Source organism: Chanos chanos, chromosome 2 (genome assembly GCF_902362185.1).
Source record: "Chanos chanos chromosome 2, fChaCha1.1, whole genome shotgun sequence".
NCBI classification, from domain to species: domain Eukaryota; kingdom Metazoa; phylum Chordata; class Actinopteri; order Gonorynchiformes; family Chanidae; genus Chanos; species Chanos chanos.
Window position 1 is genome coordinate 6487078 of NC_044496.1, and position 17497 is coordinate 6504574.

General features: G+C 44.0%; 1 protein-coding gene across 1 annotated transcript in view; it reads left to right on the top strand.

The window, feature by feature from the left end:
• Positions 1-247: 247 nt before the first annotated feature.
• Positions 248-17497, top strand: part of chd9 (chromodomain helicase DNA binding protein 9) — a 75232-nt gene continuing 57982 nt past the window's right edge. The window contains exons 1-2 of the mRNA XM_030765859.1: positions 248-335; positions 5512-7203. Of these exons, the coding sequence (XP_030621719.1) occupies positions 5656-7203 (1548 nt within the window). The 5' untranslated portion in view covers positions 248-335; positions 5512-5655. The remainder of the gene's footprint in view (positions 336-5511; positions 7204-17497) is intronic.

The window sequence follows — 17497 nt, forward strand, 5'->3', positions numbered from 1 at the left end:
TGCGGCCATCTTGTGTGTCCTCGCATTATAACTCTTTAATTTTCACTTTTTAAATGAACGTGGAAACTTTTGTTTGTAACCTACGTAAAGGTTCCAAACTATATCTGTAATGTACACGGGGCGTCCAAACTTTTACCCAAAATGCTCAAAACGAAAGAAGTGTCAGCCGTCCAATCAGAGAGCGAGTAACTGATATGCAAATAATGTGTTATCATCAGCACGTCAGCAGCGGTGGAACCGCTGAGGTCGCCAGCAGCGATACAACTACGCCAAACTTCGCTGTTTTATTCCCCTGTAAATTATTGTCGTGTGATTGAGGGATTTGCTTCAGTTTGGTAAGTAAAAATATTTCCTTCAATTGATTGAATAATTATATTAAGCCATAAAAAACAGTGCGTAAACTCAGGTGGCTGTCAGTCTGATGAGAGAGAGAGAGAGACCGTGACGTTCAGCTGGCCGAAGGGAATCCCTCGTTGGAAAGTCGGCTGCGAAATCAAACCGATTGATTGCATTGAACTACACATGACAGGGACAACTTTTCCGTCATTTTATCGTGAGGTGCTGACACTTGTTTCAAGGAGTAACATTACTTTAAAAATTCAAGAACAGTCCTGAATCAACAGCGATCGTGAAGTCCTTAATTTGAAATTACAAGACCTCAACAGCCGGTGCTGTAAGTGAAGAAAGTCAATGGGTAGTCTTTATGACAGCACCTGAATTTAAAATTCAGTTATGTTCTTGGAAAATTACGCTAGTCTTCGTGTGAGTATATGTGAAATGGAACCGCATCCCCCGCCTCTGGTTCGCTTCGCGGTACACGCTCGCTGTCACGACACCATCGTTGCCTTGCCACGAACTGTGCCGAGGGGAGAGACAGGTGGCAATGGGGAGACACGTGTGTGATTCTCTGTCTGAAATGGGCGATATCGGTGGTCCATCACGCTAGGCCTTTCTACAAAACACATTTAACTACCTATGCACTTTCTAACAAGTTTAACCAATACTCTTTCATTTTAATCAGCACGAAATTTAGCTCCAGCCCAGTGTGAACTAGATGATGCTTATGATGATGATTATTATGATGAGTATACTAACGAGATGAAATCTGGTGTCATTGTGAGGAACTTCTCAAAGATGATTCAGTCTCAGGATGCTGCGGTCAGGGGCCACATTGCAAAGCAGTTTTTTGGAGTTAATCGTTGGTTTCCTTTGCGTTCTGCAAGGATTACCTGCCGGAGGTCGAGGCACATAAGCCTCGACCCTTGTAAGTTGTACCAGACAGATATTTTCAGCCATCTAGGTCGAGTCTATTCTGTCCAGTCTTTCTGCTTGCTTTCAACATTGCAATTAAGTCGGCATAACAGTTTGGTAAGTTAAATTAGGGCGCGATGAGTACTTATTCAAAATGACTTCTAGTAAAAGAAAATGCCACCACTATCTGTTGCTGCTTAACATGTCTTTATTGTCTCAGCCACTGATATACACCCCCTATTTTTTTCCCTAAAGTTTATTAAAAAAAAAAAACAAAAAAAACTTTAAGAGAATATGCAAAATAAAAAGCAGCGACTCTGTCCCAAAGTTTAGATAGCCTCCTGTAGCAGAACCTGTGGCTCGCTAGCACTTGGTCACTTTGACCCCAATAAGGTAGCCAAAATGGCTAAATTTGCTATCGCACTGCGAGTTTGTGTAGACTGCTGCAGTCTGAAGATTCGAGGGACTTTTTAGTTACCACCGTCCAGTTTGTCGAGATAAGCCATCGGGTTAAATAGTCAACGCCTTGTAATTTGTGTGAGGAAGGGTTTGGAGCAAGTGTGTGGTGATATAGATATGCCACTCTAAGCAAAGATGCACACTACCAGGCTAACGATAAACAAAGAAGCATGGAGCCTGCCAAGGTAAACGTTAGCAGGAAGTGCACAATTTTAAAAACTAAAACAAATGATAAAATTTACGATGACTTTCCGGAATGTTGCTTTGTTTCCAGGTAGAACTATTGCTGTCAGTAATTTAATATTCACAGAATGAAGTAATCTAATATCGACAATGCAACCTGTAAAAAGAGTTAAGGTACTTGTAGAGGATGACAGCTTGACCCAGTCCAAGCCATAATCGTTTAAATGTCATCGCCTCTTTCTTTTCTTGGACCTTTAATGTTATGTTCCACGTTAGTCTTTTGAGAGATGCGATGGACTGTGTGGAGATTAATAAATCACTTTCAATTAGAGTTATACAATGTAACGTATTTGATTACAGTAATCATATTAGGCGAGTCAGGAAATACAGTGTAGCCAAACGTATACAGCCGTCCTGACCATCTCATTTAAAGTGTTTAAATTATTGTTCTGCGTTTGCGTGGGAGAACTTCAGTTTCTAAGGTGGCCTCATCATTGTTGAAATGTGCTTAGAAATACGTAGTTAAATCTGTTGCAAAGGTTTGTGTGATAATGTCTGCTATGTGAAATAAATGATTGCTAACTTGAATGTTTTAGGGCTTTTATAAATGGAGTTTGTACGTAGTAGATTTACATGCCACATGGCATATGGTTAGTTTCCTCCTTCTTATTCTTCTCACGATTTTTTGTGAACCACATTATTATGGTGAACTGCAACGTGGCATCTTTAACTCTATCATCATTGAACTTGGCATAAAAAAACCCCAACAACAATGGAAAAAGGAAAGTCTTTCATTTTTGTGTCAGTTTTCAGTCGGATGTGCTTGAAAATGCATATACCGGGATTGTTTTCTGGGGTGGGATTTGATGAGTCAGTAAGTACAGTGCCATACAACTTCAGTAGCCTTGATTTTAATGCAATATCTCATCATCTGTACTGATGACAACACTGCATGTCCTGGAACTGTGTAGAAATGTCATCTCTTTGCCCAAGCATAAGGTCAGCCTCTGTTCAGCAATCTTAAGGTGTGATTTTTTTTTTTTTTTGGTTAAGTGTCTTGCTGAAGTGTTTGGTATTTTAACCAACTGATATCCAGTGTATAATGACTTTGACCGTAATGTTGCGATTTGAACCATTGCTGATAACTCTGGACCTGCTCTTGAGGTGATCACAGTCCTGCGTGTAGAAACACTAGGCTCAAGATGAGTCAGTGCCTTACACAGATGAATGGTCCCTCTCTCAGACTAGTTTCATACCGGAACTTTGCCTCCTAGTGTGGTAATCGACTCAGCACAGTGACAAACAACCCTTCACAGTTACGCTAGGCCAGTTCTGACTTTACTCTGAGTTTATGTGAGGGACCAGAGACACTTTGACAAAGTGACCTGAAATAAAGTTTGGGTTTGTTTGTTTGTTTGTTTGTTTTTAGACACCGCTTTTCCACTCACGTGTGTACCTACACACACGCAATCTCACAAACTTGTTTAGCATGAAGCTCCGTGCTGGCTGGGAAAATCCGCAGTCATTCACATTTTCTGTTTCAGTTTATAAGAACATCGTAGTGAGTAATCATACAGGTTATGTTTTCTCTGTAAATCTCTGGGTCGGCAAGGTGGATTTTGTAAATTTATGAATATCTGGAAGGTGCTTACTACGTCTTGTTACTAAGTATGGATTATGGTCAAGCTCCAGTGATGTGACCGACTTGTTGTGGTGGATCCCCCCCCTGGTATTGCCAAAGAAGGGCTGCCGGTGGTAAAAAGTTAACTGACCTGTAGGCTTGTGATTCACTTGCCAAAAGTGAAAAGCTTAGGTAAAGTTCTATGAAGGCGTGCAAACTGTTGGTTACTGCCAAAGGGGTACACTGAACCTGTTTTCTGGATTTGAATAGTGTGGACTTGTTTGTCATAAGCCCATACCCAGGGAGTTTTTTTGTTTTTTTTTTCCCCCCCTCTCCTATCTTGTGCAAGCATTTGTTGCATCAGCAACTCTGAGAAACATCAGTCAAGGCCTAAATGTTTGGAACTGTCATTAATTCCAAATGAGCCAGCTCAAATTTAGGCCATAACACACTGCTGCCCGGTGCGTTGGAAAAGGAATCTGGTTAGTTTGGAACTTAAGATCTTGTTTGGTGAGACATCCGCCAGGAATGAAGTGTGGTTTATAGCATTTGTTTATGAGAGCTTCCTGGTTCAAGACAGGTACACTCACTGTAACATAGCAGTCCAACGCAGACAGACAGGAGCCAAGGAATGTTTGAATGGAATGAAAAAATTGGCAGAAAGAAGATGCAGACCATGCTGTTGTGTTTTTTTTTTCTGTTTTTTTTTTTTTTTTAAATAAATATCCTGACATATGAGATTTCATGGCAGTCATACATTCACCCTTTTTTATTCAGTTGAAACAGTTTTTGGAAGATTTATGTTTAATATGTGTGTTTTTCTCTTTGCAGATGTGTTTCTATAAAGCACAGTGGTTGCTGTGTGCATTTTTTATGTAGCTTCACAAAGTTCTATGAGTATTTTCATACAGTCCTTGAGTTGAATCAGATGAGAGTTAGATAAGCTTGTCATCTTCCCAAATGCACACACCACACAATTCTGCCTCTCTAGTGGTGGAACCACTGACTGGAAGAGTCTGTGCAAGTCATGTTTAGTAATCATTGCTGCTTGGACTGTAGGCAGACACAAGACTGGACCATACCTTAAAAAAAGTTAAGTTTCTCTCTCTCTCTCTCTCTCTGTCTCTGTCTCTGTCTGTCTGTGTGTGTGGAATCAGCAGGTCATGTCTGACTTCGTCTTCTGTCAGACTGTGTTTGTCTGTGGTCAGGGGGACTGTCTGCTGAAATGGACTCAGCTGGCTTCTCCTCCCATGCAGACACTGCCAGACAGCATCTCTCTCTCTCTCTCTCTCTCTCTCTCTCTCTCTCTCTCTCTCTCTCTCCCTGTCTCCCTCTCTATTTCTTTTCTCTCTCTCTCTCTCTCTCTCTCTCTCTCTTTTCTTCTCTCTCCCTCTTTATCTCACTCTCTCAGACTTGTATGTCTGTTTGCCTGAGAAGCCCTTTTAAAAGGGATGTAGGGCTGCCTGTTTTTTGTCTGTCAGTGCGTGTACCTCAGTATCCGGACCTGCTCTGGTACCTGCGTACCAGGGTTATGCATGCGGTGCCAAAAACTGCCCTGGGCACTTCCGCTGCTCTCACCCCTCTAATGTGTTTGAGATTTTTTTTTACTTTCTTTTTTTCCCCTCCTACTCAAAGCTCCTCTTTTAGTGGCTAAATCCTGTTTAATATGGGTGTAGACCAAACGCACTGTATTCTTCAGCTCGTTGTTTTGGCACTTTATTTAATTCGTAGTGCTGAGGTTTTGCAGTAAATGTTTTCAGCTTTGTTATAAAAAAAGACAAGTGTGTTTTGCACGTTGGTTTATGCAATTAGCTCCTTTCAATTTAGATAACTTCCTGACATGTTGATTGCAGTCGAACATTCCAGTAACACATCAGTTTCTCTCACTGCAAACATTGAGGGACATTTCATTAAAATACCTCTCATATTGGTTCTGTCTAAAGTGTATATATATATATATATATTTTTTTTTTGTTTGTTTGTTACTCTCTCCTCAGCTCCCATTGGTGATGGACATATTGCAGTTCTACACACTCTGACACTCTTGAGCGCAGACTTAAATCCGACAGCCCTCTTACGAGGGACTGTAGGGTAAAGGGGATTCCACACGTGGGGAAAATCCACATCTGACAGATTCCAGCATGGACTTCTTTGACGATCCTAACCTGTTTGTGGGAGGTCTGGACAGCCTGGCAGATGATGGCTTCACACCTGGACAGGTATCTTTGGAGGATGAGCTCAGTATTGGCTCTGGATTTGGGTCCCTTCCAGCTGACACCATGGGTGGAGGGAAGCATCCTGGTATGGCACCCAGGACCTCTACCTCTGCCAACCAGCATGCAATGGCCTATGGACAACAGATGGGGCATTTCGATGGTATAAAGACTCAGAATCCTATTGTGCAGTCCTGCTCAGGTCCAGAAAGTGGAGCTGGAGGGGATGCGTTCATGGCTCAGCAGGCCCAGTTTCAGGGATCACCTATGAACCAAACACCCCAGTCCAATGGACTGTTTCCCAGCACCAATGCTATGTGGGGCAACCATGACCAGAATGGGAATACATACCACCAGCAGCTCCAGCACCAACACAAACAACAACAACAACAACAACAACAGCATCATCAGCAACGCCATCTTCAGCAGTATCATCACCAACATCAACAGGGACAGCACCCACTCACAAACCAGCAACGCCTTTCTCACCAGCAGGTGAACCCTCGGGGTTTACACCAGCACGGCGAGACCTACCAGGATCACCACAATTTCTACTACCAGGGCAACATGCCTCAAAACCAGCCACAGCAAGGTCACCACAGCTCCCTCGGGGTGGAAGGGAGATCTTACCATCATGGAGTTGTCCATGGTGGTCAGACTCAGTCAAAATCGTATCTCGGGGCCTCAAACCAGATGATGTCTTCGGCATCCCAGCAGCACAGCGGGTTCCAGTTGTCCCAGGAAGTTCAGAGGTTCCCTGTCTCTGGTTCAGAGGACAGTGGATTGGGCTTCTCCATACAGTCCTCCCCTGTGCCCCATGTAATGTCCTCTTGCTCTGCAAGCCTCGCCTCATCCTACCCTTCCTCTCAATACTCCTTCTCCAATCAGCCTACGTCGGTTCTCGATGCGACTCGACCGCTCTCTTCGGCCTTGGGCCCCATGACAACCACCACTTCCTCCATTCTGCCATCTGGACCTGACCTCTCAAGATCAGATTGCCCGTATTCATCAGCTTCTGTAATGAGGCAACAGCAACAACAGCGGGGGTCTCAAGGCCAGATCCCAGTCAGTCAGACAGAGGAGTGTCCTTTTCGCTCCCTTCAGCACTTGAAAGCAGGACAAGATGCTTATAGTTCTTCCGAGATGTTCTCAGATCCACTGAACTCCTTCCCAGGTTCAGAGGGCCACTTCCCTGCAGAGCAGCAGAGGAGCTGCGAGATGACTGGACACCAGGTTACCAACTCCAACATTACTAGCAATGGATATCCAGCTCTGGAGGAGGCTCTGATGGAGGAACACCAGACTGGCGATTTTGGGGATCTTGAAGCGCCCGATCTTTTGGGTGATGAACTCTTGCCCCAGTTGGAAGCTACTTTTAATCATCCAGAGGACTCCAACTGTTCCTGGACCAGTAGGACACAAGGGGAAATACAAGAAGAGGAGGAGGAATCCATACCTCTGGGATATGAAGCACAGGTAAGGCCAGAGGTAGCCAGTGATGTGTGCGGAGCTGAGATGAATGTGTGTCCTGAGGGGTGTTTTTTTTTTTTTTTCTTCAGAAGTGAACTATGTCGTCCTGTTTTGAGTGGGTCAAGGGCTTTGTTAATGTCCATGTCCTTTGTGTCTGTGAATTTGAGAAACTTGTATCATTACACCCAGTGTTACTGAATGCCTCATCAAGAGTTTCAGTTTTGAATGTTTGCTCATGGTTACTGAATGGTGTTTTTTTTTTTTTTTCTTCTTCTTCTGTTCAAGTCATTAACAGCGACAAGGAATAGGTAACAGAAAGAAGGAGAAAGAGACTGAAAGAGAGCAAGAGCGAAAGAGCATTGAGCTAGCAGACCTACTGATTGAGATGTCGTACGATGTTGGCCAGACACCTGTGTAATGTTTAACTATGCCTGAAAGAGAACGAGAATGTTTGGCTGGAAGTTGCAATCTCGGACCTAGACAGCGAAAGAGAGTGAGACTTCATTAAATAATAATGATTGAGGTTTTGCTTTTCTACTCTCAGGCTACTGGCAGGGACTGATTAAGATTGGCAGCAGTGTCTCCAGGACTTACCGGAGCTAAGCATATTTAAGGCTATAACAAGATATGGGTCAGGCCAGCCAGAGGATACTGTGCAGAGTGCACTGAAGCTGGTGAGAGTGGGGGTTGTTGCTGTTTGTGTGTGTGTGTGCGCCTCTGTGTGTGTGTGTGTGTGTGTGTGTGTTTATGCATGTGTGCAACAGGGAGACACAGGGTCAGAGGGAGGAGGGGAGAGAGACTGAGAGAGAGAAATGAGAGTGGGGGGAGGAAGACAGGAAGAGACTCTAACACAGAGAGAGAGAGAGAGAGAGAGAGAGAGAGAGAGAGAGAGAGACAGACAGACAGACAGAGAGAGAGAGAGAGCGCGAGAGAGAGAGAGAGCGCGCGCGCGAGTGCAAGAGAGAGCGGGAGGGGAAGAGCCTGGGGGAATGAGAGAGAGAGAAAGAGAGAGAGGGAGAATTGGAGGAGACAGACACTCAGAGAGAGAGAGAGTGAGTGAGTGAGTTCTTTGACACTAGCAGCAGGCGGTACGTTCAGTGGAGCAGGCATTTCTGCAGCTGTGTGCCTCTCTCTCTCTCTCTCTCTCTCTCTCTCTCTCTCTCTCTCTCTCTCTCTCTCTCTCTGGCCCATGGTGAGACAGTGAGACAGCCCATGCCTAGTGACGCAGGAGCATCGGGCCTCTTCACAGCTCAGTGCTGCTGACACAGGGAGAGTTGAGCTCACATAATCAGTCTCACACAAACACACACAGTCCTCTCAGCTATACCTGACACTTCAGTACAGAGCAGTACTCTCTATGATACTTACCAAAGCCTGTGTTCAAAATGAAACCAGCAGTGAGAGTGTTTATTTGGACAAAGCAAATGGTTGCAGAGGGGTTGTTTTGCAGATGGTGACTATGATTTCAGATAAACTGCGGCTTTGAAATGATTGATTGGTGACGTCAGATGGTTCCGAGTAACTGGCTTGCGGCTTTGAAGGCACTGTAGATTGGAAAGCATCTCATACCAGCTTTTCACTTTTTATTTTTGTAGCCGACAGTTTTGCGCAGAATTACAACAAGTACTCGCTGTTAACTTTCTCTACAGTGATGCAGAGTGTCTTTTTAGACTGCCAGAAGGCAACTACATCTCATATCCGTCATCGAATCGGAAACAAAACTCTTCTATATTCACCATTTACAGTACAACACAAAGTAAAACAATATTTACGTCAGAAATGTGATATTTTTGATCACGTGTGATGTGAAAGTGAACCGGAACCTTCCTTGAGATGGGCGAGTCCGTACAGAATGGAGACCTGATCACTCCCTTGTTCCCTGATGCAGATGAAGAGTAGGAATGAGCGAACAGAATTAAGTTTTTTTCTCTTCTGAGAGAGTTCAGCAAAGCAGACCAGAGGAGCAGACAGCTAGTATATCTGCACAACAGATAATTAGATTACACAGAAAATCATCACAGCGGATGAAAGTTTCTACGAAAAGATAGCGGATGTGACTTTTAAAGAATTAACCTGCAGCTGACCACTTTCAAAATGTGAGCTTCCACAGTGGAGAGAAGAATGCTGTTTTTATCAGTGCACCTGTGGCTTTGTACTGAAGACATAGATTATGAACTGCTTTATGGACAAAACAGCTGACACTGAAAATTAAAACTACTTTGTAAACAGAAAATATGTATCACTCATGTAAAAGAGCCCCATGTGATGACGTTTTTGTCCAACCCTAAACTATGGACCCACCAGAAGTTTGACTTTTGCAGTAGTTGTCTGTCTGACTTGTCCTTTGGTCTTTGAGGTGGATCTCAGAAACACTGTCAGTGCGCATCACTATTTTGTCATATTAGACACACATTAAATATGCATATGACAGACAGGTAGATCTGTAAAACACATCTCTGAAATATTGTCAATCTGCATCACCATTTCACTATTTTATCTGATCAGACTCATCAAATATCTTCGATTTGAGAGGCAGTCAGGCAGGCAGACAGACAGACAGACAGACAGACAGACAGGTAGGTCTCTAAAGTACATATTAGAAGCATTGTTCGTCTACATCACCATTTCGCTATTTTATCTGATTGGACTCATTAAATATCATCGATTTGAGAGGCAGCCAGGCAGGCAGACAGACAGACAGACAAGTAGGTCTCTAAGGCACATATTAGAGGCATTGTTTATCTACATCACTATTTCACTATTTTTTCTATCAGACTCATATTATTAAATATTATAGATATGAAAGACCAGCAGAAAAATAGGTAGGTCTGTAAAGCACGTCTCGGAAACGCTGACAATCTGTGCTGCTGTATCATATCACACACACATTACATATCATAGATACAAGAGACAGGCAGGCAGACCGACAGACAGACATGCAAGTCTGTAGAGTACTTCTTGGATCCTCTTTTGATCTACATAACTATTTGATCATGTCAGAGATACTAAATATCATAGATAGAAGACAGATTTAGGCAGATTTGTCTGTAAAGTACGCCTCAAACACCGTCTGACTCAGTCAGAAATGAAACACCAAGTCCGCACATTTGACATGATATATATACACACATGGGTCGAGAAGACGGACGGGCATTTTTAGAAGCTCTAATCAAATCAGCAGTGTACTGTATTGGTGAGGCAACTGTACAGGCAAGTTAGAAAAACAGATAAACTCGCAGACAGAGAGATGCCACTGTCTCCAGAGCCGATCTGTCCGTCCTCACGGATCTTTAATTAAAACCCAGACAGGACATGGTTCAGCAGTGTTATAGTATGAATGGCTACGTTCAATGTCAGCACCCACCCTTGCTTAAGGGCAGAGTGTTTTATTCATGTTCATTGGGCTGTGCAGAGCTAGCAGATGCTCCGTGTGACACACACACACACACACACACGCGCGCGCACACGGAGGTTGGCATAGGGAGCGTGTCTTATCTTCTTTCCCCGGAGCGCCTGGCTAATGGATGGGTGGGTTTGAAGATGAAGTGTGCCAGAGTCTTGACTTAATAGGTTGGGTGCCACTTGAGACCAGGTAGCCTGTGTTACAGTATTCCGCTCCCAGAATGGCTTCGCTGTTCACTTACATTTACATTCTCATTCAGACGTTTGGATGGCGCTTTTGTCCAAAGCGACTTACAAAAGAGCGTAGCAAATAGGCTTAAAATCGACGCGTCTCTGCGCGCGAACGGAAGTTCGAAAAAGAATTATTCTGTCATAATTTAATGTCTTGGTCATTTTACCATCACATCTGTAATATCTGATGTTAGAGTTATGGCATACTCAATTTCAGTTCGCCTTCGCAACCAATTTCCGACATATTTGAATAGAATATTTATTGCTTATTGATAGCCTAATAACATTAGCCTAATAATTCAGGAATGGAATGGGAATATATATACACACACACACACACATACTTGGATAGTTGAAAGAAAATTCCTACTGAAAACTGCTGTGTTCTGTGTAATTTCACATTAATCCCATGCCCTACTGCAGCTGTCAGCTAGTAGAGGTAGCCCAGTGCCCGACGCTATCTCCGACACAGAAGCTCCGCAGGTGCCGTCTGACTGTGTGAGAAAGTGTAGTGCCCACGCAGCGGGTGGAGGTATAGCTCTTATCTGGGATCCGCTCTGTCTGCAGACACGCGGGATCGTTCGCTAACCTCTTCCCTCCGCGTGCCGGCCTCCAGGAAAAATGCTTATGCTGTGGCTTTTGCCAGCCCAGCTTTCCAGCCTTATGGAAATACCTGGGTCAAGAAGAATTGACTAGAACCGTTACTGTGGTGCATGCACGCTATGGGGTTGGTATTTACAGCTATGCATATTTGTCAGTGTCCCACATGGGTTTCGGCATTGCTGTTGAATATTTATAACCTAAAACACATTTCTGTGGAAACCGAACATGGTCTGTGCATGTGTGTGCATCTGTGTGTATGTGCGTGTGCATGTGTGCGTCTCTGTGTCTGTGTGTGTGAATTTGTTTGTGTGTGTGTGTGTGTGTGTGTGTGTGTGTGTGAGCGAGAGAAAGAGAGAGAGACAGAAGCAGTAGCCGTTTCATTAGGAGAGCCATCACGGGACTGTGCTTGGTGGTGTCATGGCTGCTTGTACTCTGAGAGAAGCTCAGGGCCTAACAGTGAGGCTTTGTTTTGCTGCATTGTTAGAACTGAAAATTCAGCAACATGAATGCAAATACCACTACCCCTAGCCCTCCCCACTCTAACATCCCCAAACACACACACACACACACACACACACAAAGAGGGATTAATGACAGTTTAGTCTCAGCTCCTCTACCATACCATACATAGCATGGACATTACATTTTTTATACTCGCAGTAAAACATAGATCAAGGCAAAATTTACCAGTTTGTCAGGGTTTAAATCATTTTTATCCTCCATGCTATCCTGAATTTGAAATGCCCAGTTACCTGGGAAGTCTTTTGAAAGACCCCCCCCCCCCCCCCACATGGCACCCAGTCCCAGAGACGGAGAGTGGAGCTAACTCACGGCTCCCCTAATAGATGTGACCCCCAACTGCTGCATCTTTTCACACCGTGAGCCACTCAGCATTACCGAAACCACTCAACACCTGCACCGACGTCGGTGCCTGAACGTCGGCGGCCGCCGACAGCCAGAGGAAGAGAGGGACACTGAGGGGGGGACCCAGGCCAGCAAACCCTTCCAAGGGAACAGGGCCAGAGCCTTCCAAGGGAACAGGGCCAGTTGCTTTGCTTTGGCCTCCAGCCACAGCATAATACAGCTGGGGATCCAACCGTGAATCCCAGACGTCAGACACACCTCTGCATTTTAAAACCATGCCTCATCTGTGCGCCTCTGACTCTTAATATGACAAATGATTTTTTTTTTTTTTTTTTTCCCCCCGCTGCAGTTTAATGGAGGAACGAAGGATTTGTCATTTTAATATGCTTATAGACATAAGTACAGATTTTTACTGTTATGTTGGAATGAATATAAATGGGATTAAACTTGCCAAAGGCCACAACTATGAGAGCGATACAAACTCATAGATGCAGAGAATGAGTTTTACAGCTGAAGAACAGTCAAATATTAAGAAAAACATGATCATAAGATTAGACTAAAACATTGATTTTGCTAAATTGACCACACAGGAGAGGGAAGAAAAACAAGGTGGGAAAAAAAGGGTGATACACAATGTCTATTCTCTGTTGTAACAATGTAACTGTTTTATCTGCTTCGACAATCAAACAGCATATAGACATCCCAGAATGAACTGCCCAATGTAAGCATTATCTAGACAGGGTACGCTGGGCATTTCAGATCCACATTTGTAATAGCACTGCTGACATCTCTAAAAAGACAGAGGCATTTGCTGCTAGACAGTTGCTGCTGATTGTGTGTGTGTGTGTGTGTGTGTGTGTGTGTGTGTGTGCGCACGCACGCGCGTGCGTGCATGTGTTTGAGTCAGAGAGACATGCAGGTGCCTTCTTCATGCTTCAATGATTTCAACGGAGTTTGTCTCCCCTCCCCCAACACATCTGTGTGGAGCGTGGAGACAGGGTGGCGTTTGTGTGTGCGTGCATGCTTGTGTGTCTGTGTGTACGCGTCTACCTGTATTGTGTGTGTGTGTGTGTGTGTGTGTTTAAGTGAGTGGTTTTGTTTTTGTGTGTCCACAGGCAAGCTTGTGTGTATTTGTATATATATGTGTGTGTGTGTGTGTGTGTGTGAGAGAGAGAGAGCGTGTGTTTGTGAGTGTGTGTGTATGTGTGCGTGTGAGGCCCACTGTGGCTGCTGAATTATGGGCTTTGTTGATTTCTGACCTTCCTTCAGAAAGGTTTATATAACTCTCTCAGTCAGTCAGGCGGAGTTTTGCTCCGAGCTGTAACCCGACACCCTGCCACTCACTGAAGACGACTCCGCCCTCTTCCCTTCCTCTGTTTGTGTGCGTGGGTATGTGAGAGTGATATGGTAGACTGCCACCAGCCGGTTCCGCTCAGCTTGTCTCTATGGCCTTGTAGAGAAGGGAGGGACTAGGAGGGGGTCAAAGTTGAACGGGAAGTCGGTCTCGGAGGAGGCGGGCCGCGAGACGGAAAGGGAGGAGTGTTGGGAAAGGGAGGGGGAGACTCAGAGTCGGCTGTGGACTGCTCAGGAGCATGTGGGAACTCTGCCAGTCCAAACTGAACAGTAGGTCCGAAATGAAAGCATTCTCTCTGTCTCTCGCTCTCTCTCTTTTTTTTTTTTTTTATTATTCAGCTCTCGCTTTGTGTGTTTTGAGTGTGTGTGTGTGTGTGTGAACGAGCCGGGTTCTGTTCAGAGGGGATTAAGTAGCTTTGACTTTTTGGCTGAGGGTGTTAGATATGTGTGTGTGTGTGTACGCGCACGCGTGTGTGTGAGCGAGAGACAGTGTATGTGTGTGTGTGTGACCGGTGGCTGTCCGGTTTCGCTGCGGTGGAAGAGGTGGGGGTTGGGGGGCCGGAATGTTAGACGTTTCGGGTGATGACATAACTTGACCCCCTTCGATCCCCGTCAGGTTTACTCCTAACACAGGGGACGTGTTTGTGTGTGTGTGTGCGTGTGTGTGTGCGTGCGTGTTTCTGTCTATCCAGATTCCCAGACAACTGTACTGACTCTGGAAAAGGACATATATAGAAACGGATTCAGTGACTCACTAAATGACATTGAAAGTTTTGAGCATGATAAGGCAAGGAGATTATGGTGAGAACAAATACACACTCCTAAGGTATTGCATGTACAAAAAACTGTGTCATGTTTCAAAGTTCTGTAAGGGCACTCTTTTTTTTTTTCTTTTCATTTAATGGCTTGCCCCCCCCCCCCCAACCCCCACCTTGCTTTCGTTCTTTGTGTTCCGTGGAGATGACTGTTGAATCGTCGGTTACTGATTTGTCAATCAGTGAACTGGTTTTGCAGGTAGACGCCGCAAGTTTGAGTTCATGCGTTGCCATGGCACCGTGACCGGGAGTGACGGGTTTGTTTACAGGAAAAGAGCCTTGTTTCACAACCTTATGTTCTGTGGAAAAGGATATGACATTATATAAGGAGTATATAATTCAACTTTTCTTCTCTCTCTCTCTTTTTTTTTTTTTCCCTTCGTTATAACCTGGCTCTAATTAAAAGAAATGTTTGTGACTTTCCTCGCCCTACTTGCTCCCTTCAATGACCTCATTTAAAGTCTTATCGTGTTAATGTTTCACCGTTCAAAATGGAGGTTGTTTTTTTTTTTTTCAATGAATTGAACACCGAGCTGAAAAGTAGGCCCCAGATGTTTTGCGTGGCTCTGCTTTTTTCCGCCACCTCTGTTCGCTTGGATATGCCTGTTGAATATGCCCAAGCCTCTAATGAAATCACATTGCTTATCCTTTGGAATTGAAGTCATATGGCCTTCACCAGAGCAAACACAAAGTTACCATTCTTTCTCATTTCCTTTTCCCAATTCAGAGACGTTGACCGTATCCTGTGACATATTGAATATTGTTCTGCGTCGATTTGAGTTATCCAAAATGTTCAACAGGGCATTAAAAAAAAAAAAAAAAAAAAAAGGTTTTTTTTTTTTTTTTTTTTGTCTCAGGTCGATAAAACCTCTGTCAGCCCCACTCTCAGCATGTGATGGCTGTAAGTTGAGTGCACTTCGTTGAGACAAGTGGAACTGTGGTGATGCGTGTGCGTGTGTGTGTGTGTGGTGAGGTGGTTCTGAACTGTCTCTCTGTGGAACTGCTGCAGGGCTTTAGATCTGTGGATGTTCCGTTTTGACCGCTCTGCACCGTTATCTGTGCCCTCTCTCTCTTTCTCCCTTTATCCCTTCATTTCTCCTTTCCTTGCACATTCCTCCTTACCTCTCATGGCTTTTGTTTTTCCCACAGCCATCATTCATAAGTTAGATTTGACTTTGAGTGAATGAAGACCTTGGGAGTTCACAGTGAACATGCACTATGAGGACATGATGTTCATAGTGAACATGCAGTCTAAGGACATGAAGTTCATAGTGAACATGCAGTCTAAGGACATGAAGTTCATAGTGAGAGCATGCAGTCTAAGGCGCCTTCTTATTTCAGAGGTCAAGATTTTTAATGGACTAACTGCTTTAATATGTTGTATTTTCTTTCTGGTTTGGAAATCGTGTGTGTGTGTGTGTGTTTGTTTATTTCTCTGTCATCATGTAACGTCAGCTCATAGTCACCTGTCTCGCAAAAACAGCGAAAAAATGAATTCACTGTCACCACCCTTCAGCTCGTCACTTTCCTTACTGTGTGGGTGTGTGTAAGGTGTGTAATTATTGATTTCCTCGTGTTTTAATAAGGATGGTTTCAACTTGAGGAAGTAGGGAATATGAGAAATTGTTTTATGTGTACGAGTGTATACCTCTCTCTCTCTCTCTCTCTCTCACTCCCCCTTTCCCTCTCTCTCCCTCTCTTTCCCTTTGCTCTGAATAATGTAAGATGTGTAAAGGTCTTAGCGACACTTCCCACAGAGCCATGCCCCCAGCCCCTAGCAGTGCATGGCTGTGTCCTATGAGGGAGGGACTGTGAGATCTCCAGCAGTGTGATAGAGCACAGATGTACATGAGAGAGAGAGAAAGTGTTTAGCCATATAAGTGACGAAAGGAAGTGAGTACGACTTTGAAATTAGTTTACTGTATATTTAATCTAAAATGATGTTGATTGTCATTTCTCTCCTTAGCAAAGAGCATCCATGAGAGCTTTCGTTATCATGTCCCCCTCTCCACTCACACACACACAGACACACACACACACACACACACACACACACCAGGGCGTGTGAGCATTGCCTCTCCTTTACAGTCCTCAGTCATGCGGAGGAGTTTTGTTTTTTTATGAGGCTCCCAGCACTGATTGGTCGCTTATTTGATGTGTGACAGGTGACTGGTGGATCCGACCGCTCACCTCTCGTATTGTTATCCATAAATGACATTTATGTTCCCTGCCCAACCGTCCACGATGTCCTTATTCTGGCTCCAAGCTCTAAACCTCAACACTTTACCTCTACTTTTGGGCACAGACTGACCTCAACCTAACCTTATACCTTAGCTGTCCTCACACAACTGACTTGTCCTCGTATAACTGACCCGTCACTGAACTGAGCTGTCCACAGATGCTACGCTTGCATTGACTCTTATGTAAACCTTCCGAGTTCGCCTTAACTGTTCTCTTTTACCCCACGCCACTGTGCATGTCAAGCTGATTTCACCACTTTAGACATATGAACTTATTATAACAATTGCTTGAGCATTTGTTCAAATAAATCCTGGCATTTTTCTGTAGATATTTAGGCTTATTAGTATTATTTAAATTTTTTTTTTCCAAATAGTAATGACCACTACCACTGATATTAGCAGCAGCGGTAATAATAATTTGTTTAATTTTTATATCTTCAAAAACTTTCTTTTTCTATAATGACCTTAAAGGCGTAGAGAGACTCAACAGTGTCTTTAGCTGTGATATTTTGACTTTGTGTTTTTTTTTAAATGTCACAGCCGTGTAGGAGAAAAGAGATGAGTTTATAGTCATTGTATGGGCTGATCATGTCTTATGTAATCTGGCTGATGGTATTCTTATTCTCACAGGAGACAGGATGAAGCAGTGTCTTTTTCTATTTGTTTTCAAGACAGGATGTGAAGCTATTTTTTGTCCGCGGCTAGCTCCCGAAAGTCACGCACTGGTATACTTACTGGATTTCAAAACTGCAAACAAGAAAAAAAGCATTAGCAAATATTGGTCTACTGAAA